At 55.0% G+C, this 17,969-nt stretch overlaps 1 protein-coding gene across 2 annotated transcripts in view; it reads left to right on the top strand.

Moving 5' to 3' along the window:
- Window positions 1-17,423, top strand: part of ACO2 (aconitase 2) — a 52,292-nt gene extending 34,869 nt beyond the window's left edge. Inside the window, exons 1-16 of one of the 2 annotated variants that reach the window (XM_032645201.1) lie at window positions 167-238; window positions 1,356-1,448; window positions 5,268-5,426; window positions 5,651-5,801; window positions 7,140-7,244; window positions 8,237-8,328; window positions 9,371-9,476; window positions 11,325-11,482; window positions 11,693-11,766; window positions 12,518-12,629; window positions 13,523-13,645; window positions 13,884-14,039; window positions 14,968-15,159; window positions 15,625-15,757; window positions 16,257-16,378; window positions 16,882-17,423. In XM_032645201.1, the coding sequence (XP_032501092.1) occupies window positions 215-238; window positions 1,356-1,448; window positions 5,268-5,426; window positions 5,651-5,801; window positions 7,140-7,244; window positions 8,237-8,328; window positions 9,371-9,476; window positions 11,325-11,482; window positions 11,693-11,766; window positions 12,518-12,629; window positions 13,523-13,645; window positions 13,884-14,039; window positions 14,968-15,159; window positions 15,625-15,757; window positions 16,257-16,378; window positions 16,882-17,019 (1,938 nt within the window). In that variant the 5' untranslated portion in view covers window positions 167-214 and the 3' untranslated portion in view covers window positions 17,020-17,423. Of the gene's footprint in view, window positions 1-166; window positions 239-1,355; window positions 1,449-5,267; window positions 5,427-5,650; window positions 5,802-7,139; window positions 7,245-8,236; window positions 8,329-9,370; window positions 9,477-11,324; window positions 11,483-11,692; window positions 11,767-12,517; window positions 12,630-13,522; window positions 13,646-13,883; window positions 14,040-14,967; window positions 15,160-15,624; window positions 15,758-16,256; window positions 16,379-16,881 lie in introns of those variants that run through there. The other variant, XM_032645200.1, reaches the window with a different exon arrangement.
- Window positions 17,424-17,969: the final 546 nt, after the last annotated feature.

Below are 17,969 nucleotides of genomic sequence, written 5' to 3'. Positions count from 1 at the left end.
CCAGCTGCCTCCTGCCCTCAGTACCAGTTTTACAATTGGTGACTGATTTATAAACGAAAAACCCAGTATATTGTTAATCAGAAAGAGACTGCCTTGGATACCTAAGTTCTTGTCTGCCGTTCTTTTACTTGGGGGAACTACACGGGCCCTCAGAAGGATGCATGGTTGGTGTGGAGTTTAAATGAACGGGGCTGCACGGTATTGAGAGTGTTTTATGGAGGGCCCAGTGGAGTCCACAGTGAGTCCTTCCTCTGTCTTGGAGCGTGGCTGTCCCACAGCCAGAGGCTAGCAGGTCTCTATTCCTACTTCCTCCTTTGCAGCTCTGTGCTGTCCGCTATGGTCCCATCCCTTTAGTCCCTGGGGTCTCACCTATCCAGGGACATGCCATGTCTTCCAGATAAACTCTGGCCTACATCCATGTGATGGGAAGCCTTCCCTTCTCCCCTGAGGAAGTTGTCTCTGAATTATAGGTATAGTGGGTACCATCCTGTTTTTTGTTTTGTTTGTTTAGAGCATGGTCCATTTCACGGTCTTTCATTTGGGGCCCATCAAACATATTACCAAGTGTTGAGCACCTACCGTATGCCAGACAGTGGTCTAGGTGTTCTGAGATGTAGTCTCTGTAAGGGAGGTAGCCTTATTTCTATTACAACGTAGCCCTCAGCTCTGTGGTTGGACAGGCCTGGGTTCAAACACTGGCTCCTCTGTTTAACCCTGGGATCTCCAGCAAGTTATTTCACCTCTGAGTTTCTGTTTTTGCATCTGTAAAATGGGCTTGGTGACAATACTTCCCCTGAGTTGTGAGGATGTTTAGCGTGGTGCCATTTCCGTAGTGGACATTCAGTAAATGTCAGCCAGGATTACAAATGAGGCATCCGAGGCGCCAGTGGAGAAACAACACCCAACATGAGGCGTGGTGGGACCGGGCTGTCCACTCTGTCCCACTGCTTCCCTTTGAGAGTTCCCCTCCCCCACACCGTGTCCCAGTTAGTCCTGTAGTCCCATGCTTACCCCTCACTGCTGGCCTTGGCTGAGGACTTGAGTGCCAGAGGGACCCTTCTACAAATAAGGAAACTGAGACCCAGGGCAGGGAAGGGACTTGTTTTGGACCCACTCCCTGGCCAGGTGTCACAGAACTGGGCTTTGTCTCTGTTCCCTGCTCTCTCTCCTGGGCCTGCCAGCTGAGACTATGGGCCAGCGTCCAAGCCCTTTCGGAATTATTTGTAGGCGGCCTCCAGGAGAGGGCCTGTCTTTACAGTGCCAGCATTTCAGAGTCAGAGGGGAGGGATGGGGGAGGGGGGAAGGCATGAGCAAACTGTGTCACTAATGCCCTGGTTATTGATTTGTCTCAATAGGACATAAACCAGGAAGTGTATAATTTCCTGGCATCTGCAGGTGCCAAGTACGGCGTGGGCTTCTGGAGGCCTGGCTCTGGAATCATTCACCAGGTAAAGCAGGGCCTGGCCTGCCTTTGTGGGTGGGCAGGGGAGCGGGCTGCCCTTAGGGAACCAGGGAGCACCTCCAGGCCTGTGGGAGCCCGGGGCTCAGGCGGGCAATTGGATGACATTTTCATCAGCCCTTAGACTCCTCTGCCTTCATTTTAAATTTAATTTTCTTTTTTCAAAATTAATTAATTAATTATTTTTTGGCCGAGTTGGGTCTTCATTGCTGCACTCAGGCTTTCTCTAGTTGTGACGAGCAGGGCTACTCTTCATTGCAGTGCGTGGGTTTCTCATTGCGGTGGCTTCTCTTGTTGCGGAGCACGGGCTCTAGGCATGCGGGCTTCAGTAGTTATGGCGTGCGGGCTCAGTAGTTGTGGTGCACAGGCTTAGTTGGTCCGCAGCATGTGGGATCTTCCCAGACCAGGGCTTGAACCCATGTCCCCTGCAGTTGGCAGGCGGATTCTTAACCACTGTGCCACCAAGGAAGTCCCTAAAATTAATTTTCACTGTGTCAAGTTATACATTCTCACTCTTCGTGTGAGAAATTAAAATAGTCCCTTCTGACCAGCTTTTTAAGGTTGACATGTTTTGTGCTACACCATATTCTAAGCATTATGGTATTGTATTGTTTTTTGTTTTGCTTTTTTCCACAAGCATTATACCTTGTTGTGTGGATAGCTAGCACTTGATGAGCACATTCCGTGTGCCAGGCACTCCGCAGATGGTAACCTACTGGGTGCTCGCCGTGACCCTGTGAGATTGGCGGTTTTATTGTCCCCACCTTACAGATGAGGAAACTGAGGCATGGAGAAGTTAATCTCCTTGCCCAGGGGCACCCAGTTGGCTGATTGTGGGGCCAGGCTTTGCATCCAGGTGGCCTGGCCCTGGAGCCAGTGCTCCACACTGCTGTGCTGTGTCACGGCCTCCCGTCACACCGGGAGCTCTTCCCCTCTCAGTGCACAGAGTGCTCCTCGGAGCCTTTTGGCCCATTGTGGGTGTCCTGGAGGATGGAGGGGCCAAAGGTCACATGGCCACATCAGTCAGGAGTTCTCCTATGGTCTCCCAAGGATGGATTTTCTCTTGATAGGCAGTTCTGTCGTGTGTGTGTGTGTGTGTGTGTGTGTGTGTGTGTGTGTGTGTGTGTGTGTGTTTCCGGGGAGATAGGTGATTAGCTTTCATCAAAGGTGTCTGTTCAGGGCTTCTGACTGGTTTGTGGGGTGTGTGCTGGTTTGTGTCCATTTGCCATCCATCCTGTATGTGAAACCTGCCTCTTTGTACCTTCTCAAGGTGACCTTTCTCCCCACCTCCATCCCAGGGCTCACTTCCAGGCCTTCCTTCAAGATGAGCTGAGTCAGGCTGTAATCCGACCCTGCATGGGTTCCCAGCACTGCCCCACTCTGAAACCAGAGCCACAGATCACTGCTCTGCCCTTTCAAACCATCGCCCTTGCCAGGAAGGGGCTCCCCGGGTATGGCATGTCACACTGGTCTGCAGGCCAGAGAGCCTCTCTCAGCAGCAGGGCGAGGGAGTCAGGTGGACCCAACCTTGGCCTTTTGTCGTCAAGGGGACCCCAATCCAAGTGTCCTCCATTCACCTTAGTACAAATGCTGAGGCCGTTTTGGCAGCTTCTGGGCCAAAGTTTGGGGTTGTGAATGATGGCAGCTCACACCTGCCAGTGGCCACCAGCTAAGTGTACAGCCTGATATATTTCTTTAGAAAGAAAGTTCCCAGGAATCATGTGATCTCTGTGCAGCTTTTCTTTCCTCTCCCCCTTGACAGTAGGCAGCTTTAATCTGCCATGTCCAGATTAAATCTTAATCCCTTTCCCTCTGCCTTGAGTCCCTTGGCAGACCCTTCCTCCTCCACAGTTCTGCTTTCTGGTCACCTTTGTGAAGTCCTGGCCCTCCGGTGCCCAGCACTGGGGATCTTGTGATCCTGTGTGGGACCCTTCACATTATGGCCACAGTGTATGCTGAGTGTGCCCTGTGGGGACAGGGACTATGGCTTATTTATTCCTCTCTAGCTCTGGGCCTGGCGCCAGGTCAGTATAGAATAGATCCTCAGTGTACATGTGTCATGCAGATAGATGGCTGAATTTCTAGTTTTATGTTCTAGATGTTAGTCCAGCCTAAAAATACACTTCTCCACCACACCCCCGTCTGCCTAACCATATGCAGCCGACCACTGAGGTCACTGTCACACCAGCTTCTTTGTGATGCTTTCTGCAGTCCTCGGGTCTGTGCTGACCGCTCCCTTCTGGACATGGACCACACTGACAGTCTACATGGTGTGACCACACTGAATTCTGTGTGTCTGGTCTTCATGGATCAGACTTTTACAACCTTGAGGAGCTTTAGAGATTAACTAGTTTTAAATCTTTGTATGTGGCCAAGGAAAAGGAGGGCTGGAGAAATGAAGCAGTTGAACGGCGTTCTCTCCAACAGTTGTTTTTTGTTAGGGATTTCTTCTGTGTTGGCCTATTCTCCCAGCCAGCTGCCTCGTTTCTGGAGGAGAAACCAGGTCTTCTAACTTTCTGTGTTCCCAAGAGGCGAGACCCCTGGACCCTTGCTGAGTCTGCTGAGCAGATGCCTAGCCTGAGGCAGAGGCCCTGGGGTTTCTGTAATATTCTGGGGAGACTACCCACCATTCCGTCAGTCCTGACAGTTCATAGAGCCTTTCGCATCTCTGATCTCATTTATCCTCCCCAACATCCCTATGTGTGTGTTGGGCCATAATTGCCTCTGACAGTGAGCAACAGAACCTCAGGTGAAGGATCTTTCTGCAAAATAATAAATAAAAATAATGCCTCTCTCAGGCATTATTACAACTTGACGGACATGTGCCTATCAAGTGCTCACAATGATCCAGTGAGGGGGGCACTGTTATCAGCTACTTTTTACAGATGGGAAACTGAGGCTTAGAGGGGTAAAGTGACTACTGGTAGGTGGTGCGGCCAGACTGCAGACCCAGGCGTGGCCCTTTGGCTGCAGTTTCTTCAAGCAGCCCCGCTGCAGCCTCAGCGTGTCTAGCACCTCCGCTGTCAGGATGGTGGGCGGGGCTGCACTGGGGTAGCTGCCCCCCCGTAGCTCCTTTAAATATCCTGGGGAGAAATGCTCACCGCCAGCTCCTAGCTCCCAGCTAGGAGGAGTGCCTCGGTGAAGGGAACACTGAACTCGGAGAGGTAATGCGGCAAGTCATCCTCTTCCTTAAGCAAGTCGCTTCTGTTCTCAGAGCCACCTCCAGGCCACTGAGGCTAGGGAGGCGTTGTCTATACTACTTTTTAGTTCAGTGATGGAAAAACTCCTGGCCTGTGCTCCCGTAGGATCCCCGGTACTTCCTTGTGGGTGCTGGAGCCAGGCCATGAAAGATTGTCTGCCCTGTTGAGAAGCCAGATAAGCATACTCCCTGTGTCCACCACGTGAGGCAGTGGGTGTTGTAGGGGAACACCTTTCAGGGGTCAGCACTTGTCCCCAGGCCTGTCACACGACACACTCTTGTACCTAGTTCATCTGGCTCTCGCCAGAATCCTGGGGTCGAGGTGGTGTGGCCGTTCTTAACAAATGAGGAAACTGAGGTGCAGAGAGGCACTGACAAGCCCAAGTCATACAGTCAGGAACTGTCAGAGCAGTTTGTGAGCCCAGGCCGCCGGTCTCCCAGGTCTCTGGCTCGTACAGGCCACACTGGAGAGGCCCCATCCTGGAGGGGTGCCTGGGAATGGCCCAGTGGCCCAGTGTCGGTAGGGGGCGGTTTTGCAGACCCCTTTGGAGCCCTACCTCCATTCTCTCCTGAGGGCTTTTAAGCTTAAGATCTTGGATTCTTTTTCAGATCATTCTGGAAAACTATGCATACCCTGGGGTTCTTCTGATTGGCACTGATTCCCACACCCCCAATGGTGGTGGCCTGGGGGGCATCTGCATTGGAGTTGGGGGCGCTGATGCAGTGGACGTCATGGCTGGGATCCCCTGGGAGCTGAAGTGCCCCAAGGTGAGGGGTAGGGAAGGGCTCATTTCGGGGTGACAGCAGAGGGGTGGTTGGCAGGGGTGAATGGGAGATGTGGGACCCGAAAGGGATGAGAGAATAGGTCAGGCTCAGATCTCTTTGGGAAGGAGGCAGGGATAAATAAGCTGAATTCCAGCAGGTAGATTCCTGGTTGGAACATGGCACATGATACACAGGCCTGTAACTGCTTTCTTGCCCCACCTACTCAGGTGATCGGTGTGAAGCTGACAGGCTCACTCTCCGGTTGGACCTCACCCAAAGATGTGATCCTAAAGGTGGCGGGCATCCTCACAGTAAAAGGCGGCACGGGCGCGATTGTGGAGTACCACGGGCCTGGCGTAGACTCCATCTCCTGCACTGGTGAGGAGGGCGGCCACGTGACATGGCTCTCAGCCTGTGCTGGGCCCAATGGGGCCTGTAGTTGAGCCGTAGAAGCAGTGAATGGCCTTCCCCTGAGGATCTGTCCAGTCAGTTTGGGGACTTGGGATGGACACTTAGAGGTCGAGGGGAGACCTCACTGTCTAGTCCAGGTCCCTCACTAAACGGGAGACTGGGGCCCCTCAAGGACGGCAGGTAACTTCCCTGTGGCCACACAGATTTAGGGGCTGAGCCAACTTGGCTGTGGCCCTGGGCTGCCTTGGGTGATCCAGAAGAAGAACCTACAGAGGGTGGAGGTGGTGGTGGGAAGGGGATCAGAGTCAGGGCTTCTGTCTCCAAGCAGCCGCATTCTCACATCTTCCCTTGGCTGGAGCTGGAACCTCACTCTCTTCCTTTGGATTAGAGGCCGTCACCTGCTAGTCTCCAAGACCAGGTGGGAGCCAGCCCCTTCCTACTTGTCACTCCTGGTGATCTGGCCCCAGTGCCTGGGCCCTCAGAAATCCAGGTAGACTTGGAATGAACCTTAGAGATGGTTCAGTCCAGACTTCCCTAGGGGCCTCCCTCGGCTCCACAGCAGCCCCACAGAGCTACAGTTCAGCTGGCCCTTGTGTCCCTCCAGTGATGTGGGGCTCATTCTTATAAGGAGCCCTTACTGCTGTTGGACAGCTCAGTTAGGAAGTTGGCAACAAGCCCAGACCCATGTCCCAGCAACCCCATGAGGCTGGAGTCCTGATAGCAGTCAGGGCATCTGTAGCCTTTCCAGTTCTGCGGGCAGTCTGTGGTCCAGGCAGTGGACGTCATTCCAGTCTTATTGCTGGAAAACTGCGGACCCAGAAACATTTCCACCGTGTTGTAGCTGAAACAGTGCAGGCCTGCACACCAGGCAGTCAGACCGAGACCTGCGGGCCACGCTGCATTTGCTCTGTGGTATGACCTTGGGCCTCTCTGAGCCAGCTCCCTCGCCTGCAGACGGACACAGTAACAACTGGTGGTCTGGCCAGGTCCGTGTTCATTACATAGGGGCTGTCTAGTCTGCTGAGCGGGACAGCCTGGCCTAGAACTGGAACTTGGCTTGTAGGAGCTGAATCTTGTATCCCCTTCACTCTACCCAGCAGCCACCCTGAGAGCCGGGACACTGAGCTCTGGCCCCGTGGCCTCTCTTCACTGGGCCTCATTTTAACCCTGGGCCACAGGGGCAGTGAGAGTGAGGGAAGAAATGATGCCAGCTCCCTGGTGTGAAGACGTGTGTGCACCTCTAGCAGGTGTGGGGGACCCTCGCCTAGCTGCACAGCCAGCCCCCTGGGCTCTGTTTCTCTACAGGCATGGCGACAATCTGCAACATGGGTGCAGAAATTGGGGCCACCACTTCGGTGTTTCCTTACAACCACAGGATGAAGAAGTACCTGAGCAAGACAGGCCGGGCAGGTGAGCCAGTGGGCGTCCTAAGTCCTAAGCCTGGTGTCTCTGGACTGGCTTCAGAGGCTCTGAGAAGCCTCTAACGGTCTGTGAGAGGTTATGCGTGTTACTGTTCCTGAGTGGGGTGTCTGTAGCTCTCATCAGCTTCTCAATGGGTCTGGCATCTAAGTGTGAGATATCCCTGCCTCAGGATTGGAATTTAGTTTCCCCTGAAAGGGTGTCTGAATTCCGGTTCTTCTTGGCCTGGTCCCTGGTGCCCTCTGTGGGAGGCTCTGGAAATGACATGGATCTGCTTCTGTTTGTAATTCCTGCCCTAGCAGGGGGAGGAGGAAAAACGTCTGGAACAAGAACCACTTTGTAGGCCTCCCTCAGCAACTTCCCTGAGGTTCTAGCTTGGCTTCTTTGAAACCCAGAGTTGGAAATGGGTCCTGGGGGAGGAATTGTTGGAGCCTCTGAAGGGAGGTGAGCGAGGATGATTGGTGGAGCCAGAGGCCAGGGCCCTGGGGGGGAGTTTGTCACTTTGTTCCCAAGCTCTCCACACACAGAGTCCTACCTGAAAGGCCCTTCCCTCGCTTTTATTATCAAGTAACTTCTCCTTCTTTAAAAACTCAGTGCTTCTCATCTCCAGGAAGCCTTCCCTGACTCTGAGCCTCAGTCACTACTTCTCCCCTGTGTCCCTGTGTTCCTGCGTGCCTCTGTTGTATTATGTTGTGACTTCCGGCTCACTGATAGCTCCTTCGCTAGACGTGAGCTCCTCGAGGGCAGGAACTGTGTCCTGTACTGTTTGTTTTGTTCCTTTGTTTGCCCAGTCAGTGTCCAGGGCCTGGTGTTTGACAGGTGCCTGGTAACTGTGGTTCATATGGATGGATGGGTGGGTGGGTGGATGGATGCATGGATGGATGGATGGATGGATGGATGGGCAGGTGGATGGATGGATGGATGGAGTCTCATGGCCAATTTCTGTTTTACATGCTTCAGTCTCCCTCCCTTGTTGATTTCAGACATTGCCAACCTTGCTGATGAATTCAAGGATCACTTGGTACCTGACCCTGGCTGCCATTATGATCAACTGATAGAAATTAACCTCAGCGAGGTGAGGAAGGGAGTTGGTTCTAGGAGTTTCTGAGGGTGGGGGGTTCAGGCCCCGTCTGGGGACTTCTGGTGGGCCCTGGGGAGAGCCAGAGCAGGTCCCTGGCTGCACACCCAGCAGGGCTCTTGGGCTTTTGGTTCCCCAGTGTCCCTGCAAATGGCTGCCTGAATCAGTGGGGTGGGAGGGGCAGCAGGAAGGCTGTGTGGCTAAGGGGAGAGTGGAGGTGGCTACGGCTGGTGATTCAGAAGTGTTCAGTTGGCCCCCACCTCAGCTTTAGGAGAAGCCAAGATTTTGCCCTAGAGTTGTGAGAGTTCAGAGGGCAAAGCCCAAGATTCCCAAGCCTGAGCCTGGCACCCTGAGACCTGTAGGCCATGGTGGCGTTTGGAAGGCCAGAGAAAGGGCAGTCTGGAGGAGCAGAAGCAGCAGAGCACAGCAGCCAAGGGTTTAGGCCCTGAAGCCAACCTGCATGAGTTCACATCTTGATTCTGCCACTTAAGCCTGTGACCTTGGGCAAGTTACTCAAGCACTGTGGGCCTCACTTCACAGTGTACCCAAGGCAGTCATGGGAACTGAATGAGCTAATCCGTGTAATAACAGTTGCTGACATTTATTGAGTGCTTACTGTGTGCCAGGCACTTCGTTAAGTGCTTCACGTTGATTGATAAGTATCATCACATGTAAAGCATCTGGCCGTAAGATTCCAGAAGCACCATAGTGTGGGAGGTAATGGGCTTAGGAAGCTGGCAACCTTGATTCATCCCATGCCTCTGCTGTCGCCAAGCTACGTGACCTTGGGCAAGGCAGGCGCTCTGCTGTCTGCAGGCTGGAGATGACGAGCCGTGCGGGGTTGGAGAGATCCCAGGAGCTGCGGCACGTACAGTGCCTGTTGCTCGGGCGTTTCCTGGGTTGAGGTTTGAGCCGTGAGAACAGTAGTTGGCCTCCCAGGCCCACCGTGACTTGGTGAGCGGGAGTGAGGCCGCCTCTGAAGAAGAGAGGCTGTCCACGCGCCAAGCTGGGTTCCCTCCCTGTGCCTTTTCTTCCTCAGCTGAAGCCGCACATCAATGGGCCCTTCACCCCCGACCTGGCTCACCCTGTGGCAGAAGTGGGCAGTGTGGCAGAGAAGGAGGGGTGGCCACTGGACATCCGAGTAGGTGAGCCACCCCCGCCCCCTGCCTCAGGGCCAGCGGTCCACCCAGGGCTGTGGGCTGTGGCCTGGGCCCTTCCTGAACGGACCAGGCACTTTCTGAAGTAGTTGGTTTTTTTCTTATGGCTTTTTAAAGAAATTACTTTTTCTTGGTATAAAAGAAATAGAGGGATTTCCTGATGGTCCAGTGGTTAAGACTTCACCTTCCAGTGCAGAGGGTGCAGGTTCAATCCCTGGTTGGGGAGCTAAGATCCCACGTGTCTTGCGGCCAAAAAAAACAAAACGTAAAACAGAAGCAATATTGTAACAAATCCAGTAAAGACTTCAAAAATGGTCCACATCAAGAAAATCTTCATAGAGTCTGTCATACAGAGTGAAGTAAGTCAGAAAGATAAACACAAATACCGTATGCTAACACATATATATGGAACCTAAAAAAAAAAAAGAAAAAAGAAAATCTTAAAAAAAAAAAGAAATATATATCAGTGTAGAGAATATTGACAAATAAGAAGTATTTTAAAACACCCCTAATCACCCTCAGCCAGAACCAGCTCTAGAAGCTCTTTGACAGGTATACTGTATTTCTGTGAACATGCACATACTGGTGTGTGTAATTTTCTGTTTTACAAACACTTCCTCTTACCAACCATGACGACTGATTTTACTTTACATGCTTTACGTATACGGACACACTGGCATGGTATCACTGTTGTCACAGTTTAGTGTGGCTGTGAAGCACATGAACCCAGGTGGCCTGGGTATGAATCTGACTCTGCCACTTCACAGCTGGGTGACTGAGAGCAAATCACTTCACCTCCTGTGCCTCGGTTCCCCAGGTGTAAAACGAGGGTGATACTGTACTTACCCGTTAAAATTGCTGGGAAGTGGGACGAGTTAATGTGTGGTAAGAGCTTTCGGTGGTGCCTGGCATGAAGTGCTATACAATGTGTTCAGCCTTATGAGTTGAAGTAAATAAAAACAAATCTTTGGTAGCTTAAAATTAGAAACTAAATTGCTGAGCTGGTGAGAGAGACTGTCTCTGTCTGTAGACAGTGTGATGTCATCCAGTCTTTATTGACTTTCTGAGTAACTGTGATAGACTTTCCTTTTTCTGATTTATTTACTTAATTTACTTTTTTGGCTGTGTTGGGTCTTTGTTGCTGCGTGCGGGCTTTCTCTAGTTGCGGCGAGCAGGGGCTACTCTTTGTTGCGGTGCGTGGGCTTCTCATTGCAGTGGCTTCTCTTATTATGGAGCACGGGCTCTAGGCGCGCGGGCCTTAGTAGTTGTGGGCTCTAGAGTGCAGGCTCAGTAGTTGTGACGCACGGGCTTAGCTGCTTCGCAGCATATGGAATCTTCCCGGACCAGGGCTCGAACCCATGTCCCCTGCATTGGCAGGCGGATTCTTAATCACTGTGCTACCAGGGAAGCCAGACTTTTTAAAAAGAATCCTTTTTCCCCTGATTATAAACCAAGTAGAAAGCCAGAGAATACTACAAAGTATAAGAGAAGAAAATTGGCCTATAGGCCCTCACGCAGCAGCAGTCATGTAAGTGTCTCAGTGTGGGCCTGCTGATGTGCATACACATGCAGACTGTACTACTGTAAGAGTGGCTTGTACTGCTTCCACGCATGTTCAGTGTCGTGTTCACTGGCCACATCTTCTTCCCTTAAATGGCTGGGTCAAGAGGAGCTTATCCTTTACTCTTAAACAGCTAGGTAGTTTGCTTCCAACATGTCTCTGTTGGAAGCAGAGTTGGTGAACTCTTGACCAGACCTGGATCATTTGCGGTCAGGTGGAGAGCTCTGGTTACTCTCTCCTCCTGACTCCCGGCCTCACCACCTATGATGCACCAGGTCTGATCGGCAGCTGTACCAACTCCAGCTACGAGGACATGGGGCGCTCAGCTGCTGTGGCCAAGCAGGCACTGGCTCATGGACTCAAGTGCAAGTCCCAGTTCACCATCACGCCAGGCTCTGAGCAGATCCGTGCCACCATTGAGCGGGACGGCTACGTGAGTGCCCACGCATCCCGCCCCTGGCTCCCCCACCCCACTGCTGAGTAACGTGGCTTCAGGGCAGAACAAACCACAGCCTTGTAGGCAGGGGCTGGGACAGGCCCCAGGGTTCCCATCAGCTATTCATCCCTCAGGCTGCTGAACCACCCTTTCCCATCAGCTGCCAGCCTGCCCCTGACAACTCCCTGTCCTCTGTCCCTGCTGCAGGCACAGATCCTGAGGGACGTGGGTGGCATCGTCCTGGCCAATGCCTGTGGCCCCTGCATTGGCCAGTGGGACAGGTGAGAAGCACGATTTTTTTTTTCTTTCTCTTTTACGGTACGCGGGCCTCTCACTGTTGTGGCCTCTCCCGTTGCTGAGCACAGGCCCCAGAAGCACAGGCTCAGCGGGCATGGCTCACGGGCCCAGCCGCTCTGCGGCATGTGGGATCTTCCTGGATCGGGGCACGAACCCGTGTCCCCTGCATCGGGAGGCGGACTCTCAACCACTGCACCACCAGGGAAGCCCCAGAAGCACGATTTTGATAGGACGGCCCTTTATGTCCTGGGGTACAGAGCCCCAGATGTTGAGGGGAGATGTCATTGAAGTGAAAACTCCCAGCCCAAGGCCTCTGGCTTTGGGGCTGTTGCACATTAGAAGACTTTTCCAGGAAGGACTGGAAAGTTGGGCTGGAAGTAAAGAGGAAGAGCCCCCAGCAGCACTGAGTGGCCACCTGGACGAGCCTGGGGTGGCAGGAAGAAGCCAGGGGGGCCTCATCGTAATGCACACAGTGGTGACCTCTGATGCAGCCTCTTGAAAGGAAGCAGTGCCCGGGTCAGGAAACTCTGGCCTTGGTCTGGCCTCTGTCTTACGTGTGGTCTCAAGCAAACCTCATTGATGCCCGAGGTTCCCTCTTGCTCTGTGTGTGTGAGTTCTGGGAGGAGGTGACCCTTTCAGGGTCTTTCCAGTTCCCCCTCCTCTGCCATGAGCTAGGCAGGATGGGCCAGGTGGCAAGGCCAGACATCCCTAACTCTGTCCCCTCTGATCTGGCAGAAAGGACATCAAGAAGGGGGAGAAGAACACCATCGTCACCTCCTACAACAGGAACTTCACAGGCCGCAATGATGCGAACCCCGAGACCCATGCCTTCGTCACATCCCCTGAGGTGAGACTCTGCCAGGCCCGGCCCTAACCTGGGACGGCCTCTCGGGGCCCTGCTGCTGGCCGGTCAGGGGAGTAGGGGCACTGGGGAAGGCCGTCTGACCCCGCAGGGCTGCTGAGGGAGGCTTGGCATCACAGGGCAAGGGACTGTCAGGGCAGAAACCAAGAGCCATAAACCTTGCCGGCCCCAGGCGTCAAGCTCCCTTGGTGCCCCCCACCTGGCTCCGCTCGGTCGCAGGAGCCTGAGGTCTCATTTAGCACAGTTGCGATGGTGAGCAGGAGCCTTAGCATCACCTGGGGACAGAAGGCAGCCCACCTCCACCCAGCCCTATGGCCTCGACCCTGTCGCTCCCCTCCTCTGTGCCCCAGGGTCCTGTCGGCGGCCCAGGAGCAGCGCAGGAGGTGCTCGCACTGTCCCTGAGCCGGGAGGGAGGCCGCTGTCATGGTGAACAGCCACTGAGCCGCGTGCTCCGGGCACTTAGTGGTTGTCCGCACTTGGCCAGTCTTTTGTAACTTGGTTTTTTGAATGAGTGTTCCAGAAATACTTTTGTGAAGAAATGGCCCTTCCCATGTTTTCAGTGCCCATTAAGGAACATTTTCATTGCAGCCGCATTTCCGGCCTCTCTGGGTCCAGCACTGACCCTGGTCGAGGGGGCTCTAAGGTCAGGCCCCAGTGGGGGTGGTAGAGGCCAGATTACCCTTGGGTTCATGAGTCCCCTGCGGGCCCAATGGCCCTGGTCCCAGGGAGATTCCTGCAGCTCCCACCTCTAAGGGGAAGAGTGGTCTGTGGAGAATCTGGAAATTTCCTGGGCTCCAGCTCAGTTTTGGTCTCTGCTGAGGTGGAGGACTGGGAGTGGAGTTTGGTGCCGACTGACAAACTGGCCGCCTCCATTTCAGATTGTCACAGCCTTGGCCATTGCTGGCACCCTCAAGTTCAACCCAGATACTGACTTCCTGACGGGCAAGGATGGCAAGAAGTTCAAGCTGGAGGCTCCAGACGCAGATGAGCTTCCCCGAGCGGTGAGCAGGCACCACCACGGCCACCTGTCCTGCACGCCCGCCTCGGCCTGGGCCTCAGGGCCGCTGTGTGGCTGAGACACTTCCTGCCCAGGAGGGACGCTCACTGTCTGTGAGAGTGAAGCGGCCGTGTTCACCGGGAGAGAGCGGCTTGGTGCTCGGGGGAGCTTGCCTTCCATGAGAGCCTTTCCGAATGGGGGCTGAGGGGCTGGCACCCAATGTGCCCTGTCCCCTGCTGCAGGAGTTCGATCCTGGACAGGACACCTACCAGCACCCCCCTAAGGACAGCAGTGGCCAGCGTGTGGACGTGAGTCCCACCAGCCAGCGTCTGCAGCTCCTGGAGCCTTTTGACAAGTGGGATGGCAAAGACCTGGAGGACCTGCAGATCCTCATCAAGGTCAGTGGCATGGGGACAGGGAGGACAGCCCTGCTGCCAGGGCACCCTCCCTTGATTGGTAGGAAGGGCCGTGAAACCACACGTTCTCCTATGGACCATGGTGGAGGACACAGTCAAGATTAGGGTGGGGGCAGGAAGGGAGGTTTGGCTGCAGAGGAGTGAGGGCATCTGTGTCCCCTCTTCCACTGCCCTGTGCTGGGCAGAACTGAGTCTGGCCAGCTGCTGTCTGAGGCCCTCAGCAATCCTGCTCCAGCTGGTGAGGGCCACCTCCAGTGGGTGGGGGTAGTGAATGCAGCACAGGGAGGGCAAGATGGGCACATGTGACCCTGCACAGCCAGGTCTCCACACGTCTGGCTTGCAAGACAAGCTCCGGAAGACGTCATTTCCTCTGTTCCCACAGTTGAGCATCGGGGGTATGGCCTGTGTTTGGGAGCTGAGCAGACAAGCTCTTGTGGTACAGACAGAGGCCTCAGACCCATGTCACACGTGCATTATGCTGTTAACTGTGGGGTCTCCAGGCAGTGTCACGGCCAGTATTAGGCCCACGTAGTAGATGAAACTGATCAGTCACTAGCCAGAACCCAGACACATCCCTGGGCTCCTCTCTATGTCTGGCATGAGATCTGTAGCTGGTCTTCCAGCCTGGGCATCTCCTACCTGAGGGCCTAGGTCTAAAGGGTGAGTGAGCAGACATACGTGTCCTCCATGTCCAGCCTCCTCTACCCCCTCTGAGGGGTGGGCGACAGCCTTGCCTGAGCCCTCGTGGCCAGAGTGGTGACGCCAAAACTGTAGACCCTGTGTCACAGCCCGACATCCTTCTCGTGTCCCCATCCCAGGGTCCCGCTGCCTGCCTCGAGAGGGCCTCTCCCTTCATCCGCCACTCAGAGGCCCTGCCACGACCTCTGTTCTCTGTGCTCACCCACCCCAGGTCAAAGGGAAGTGTACCACTGACCACATCTCGGCTGCTGGCCCCTGGCTCAAGTTCCGTGGGCACCTGGACAACATCTCCAATAATCTGCTCATCGGTGCCATCAACATCGAAAATGGCAAGGCCAACTCCGTGCGCAATGCCGTCACCCAGGAGTTTGGTCCCGTCCCTGACACTGCCCGCTACTACAAGGTGGGTTGGTGGGGGTTAGGGATGGGGGTCCTCTGGCACCTCCTGGTGGCTGCATGGGGCAGTGGGTGATTCAGGGACAGGGGGAGTCCATACCAGTAACTCTGCAGTTGAATAGTGTCCCAGTGCCACGGAGGCAGTCCCATGTCTGTCACCGCCACTGCCCTGGGCTCTCCCCGACACTGTGCCCCCCACTCACGCCTGCCTCCAGGCTGAGCACTGATGCGGGGGGGGTGTCGCACCTTCCCAGGCCCACTGTAGACAGCCAGGGCCCGTGTCTCATCACATGTCTTCCCAGGGCCTGGTTTGGGCCAGATTCACCTCTAACTTCACCTGTCCTTGGGGAGCAGGTGAGGAGGGGACTCTCTAGCTCCTTGACCTGTGAGCCTTAGGAAGCCCGAGGACTGTGCAGGAGGGGGGCCAGTGCCCTCCTCTCCCTCATGAACTCGCTCCTTACTTTCCTGACAGGCACATGGCATCCGGTGGGTGGTGATCGGAGATGAGAACTACGGCGAGGGCTCGAGCCGGGAGCACGCGGCACTGGAGCCTCGCCACCTCGGGGGCCGGGCCATCATCACCAAGAGCTTCGCCAGGATCCACGGTGAGCTGGAGCCCCATCCCAGCCCCATCCACCTCCCCTTGCTGGCAGCCCAAGGTTCCTCAACCTGCCAGTGGCCCAGTGGGGCCTGGAGCCACACGCCTGGTTCCTAGGGCGTGTTGGCAGCTCATTTCCCACCATCACCAGCCTCCAGCCTCTGCCCCTTCAGGTTTGCGTGGATTCTGACACCCACGGCTTCCCATCTCTAGCATGTGCTGGTCTTGCTTCCAAACTTGTAGCAGTTGAAATCCAGGGCACGTGGTCAAAGGATTGTCTCTGATTGTCACAGGCTTCAGGAAACACAGGCACCAAAGCACACTTGCATAGGGCCCCACGTCACTGGGAGTGCGCCACCTTGGTCCTCGTAGTGGATGCCCCAGGTTTGTCCCCATGTGACAGGACTAGGGGTGCCTCTCCCAGAGCCTTAACTAGACTTGGTTGGTGAGGTTCCTCACGAAAGGAACCTGCCGTGTATGGACTGAGCGTGCCCTCTGCCTTCTAGAAACCAACCTGAAGAAGCAGGGTCTACTGCCCCTCACCTTCGCTGACCCAGCCGACTACAACAAGATTCACCCTGTGGACAAGCTGACCATCCAGGGCCTGAAGGACTTTGCCCCTGGCAAGGTAGGGAACCAGGGAAGGAGGTGGACCAGCCAGCCCATTTCCCCCAGGGCCCTCCTAAGAGGGGAGGGGAATGGAGGGGGCAGCCACCTTGGTTCCCCTCCTTCTAAACCTGGCCCTACCTGCACCTCCTCCCATGAGCCTCTGTTCCGGCTAGAAGGGCCCCTAAATTCTCCAGGTAACCCCCCTAGAGAGGGAAGGAAATGCCTTCCCAGAGATGAGGGTAGAGCCAGCTCAGGCCCTCCTACCGTCCACTCAGTAGCCCAGGCTTGGCACTCAGAGGCCAACAGCCCATGCCCCGCAGGACCTTCTTGGCCCCAGGAGTTAAGCCATCTAGGTCTTAGCATGGCCACCGAGGCCCAGACCTGGCCTAGGATTTGGTTCGCCTTGCTGGCCCCAAGGACCCAGAGCAGTGACCCACCCTCCTGACCCTCTACCAGAACCGAGGGCCGTGTTCCCAAGAGCCAGGCCACCCATACCTGCTTTCCTCCCCCTCCTCCTCCCAGCCCCTGAAATGCATCATCAAGCACCCCAACGGGACCCAGGAGACCATCCTCCTGAACCACACCTTCAACGAGACCCAGATCGAGTGGTTCCGCGCTGGCAGTGCTCTGAACAGAATGAAGGAGCTGCAGCAGAAGTAAGGTCCTGCTCTGCCACCAGCGCCCGCCCATCCTGCTCCTCGGACCCAGCTCCGGTGTCACGAGTGCAGTTCTGCGTCACCAGAACCAGATCTGATCCGATCCAGCCGTGGCTTCACTCACCACCGAGATGGTGTGGCCAGGCCTTCTGGCCTCTCTTCCGTCCGCCCATGGAGTGACCCACAGGTGGGGGTGGGGAGGTTCTTAAAATAACGTATCAACCCCCCACCTTCCTGTTTTTAGTTTGATTCAGATCTTGAGCAGCTTTGGGCAACGGTATTTATTTTTAACGACAGACTCCCATCTAAAGTTTTTCTCCTGCATGATCATTTCACTGGTGGCTGAAGGGTTTGAAAGATCCTTTTGTTCTTCTAAGGAAAATAAGAATCCAGATTCAGTGAGTGTTCCTTTGTGAGTGATGGTGTCTGTGCTGTTACCAACTCCAGCCTGTGGGGTGGGGGGTCCTTCACAGCCAGAGTCAGTGGACGCCGACAGCCACGCCACAGCCGGACCCATCACCAGACTTCCCACTTTCCTTCCCGCCCTGCTTTCGCCTGCAGCCTCCCCTCCCCACGCCCACACATTCCAGTAGTTTCCCCAATAGGGGCGGGGGGGAGGGGTTGGCCCAAGATGCAGCCCCCACTTCCCCTGGGCATCGAGTTGCCTTTCAAATGCCCAGAGAGTGTTTTACAGACAGACCACCACGTCCAAGGTCACAGCTAGTCCATGTGTGTACTGCTCCCTAGTTTCTAGTACAGGGCGGCCACAGGCACTGCTCTGCAACTGCTCCTCTCCCTGGAGCACTGCCCACTGGCACTACACATACCTCCACGGCCCTGTGTCCCTGTGAGCAGAAAGGCCAGGGCAGGAGGCAGGCTCCACGGAGATTCCTTCATCAGGACAAGACTTGCCTGACAGAAACATGGCGTCGGGTGGGTGCTACAAAACGGTGT

The sequence above is a fragment of the Phocoena sinus genome, chromosome 10, assembly GCF_008692025.1.
Source record: "Phocoena sinus isolate mPhoSin1 chromosome 10, mPhoSin1.pri, whole genome shotgun sequence".
NCBI lineage: Eukaryota > Metazoa > Chordata > Mammalia > Artiodactyla > Phocoenidae > Phocoena > Phocoena sinus.
Note: the sequence above shows the minus strand (reverse complement) of the source record. Positions and strands in the feature narration are given on the sequence as shown.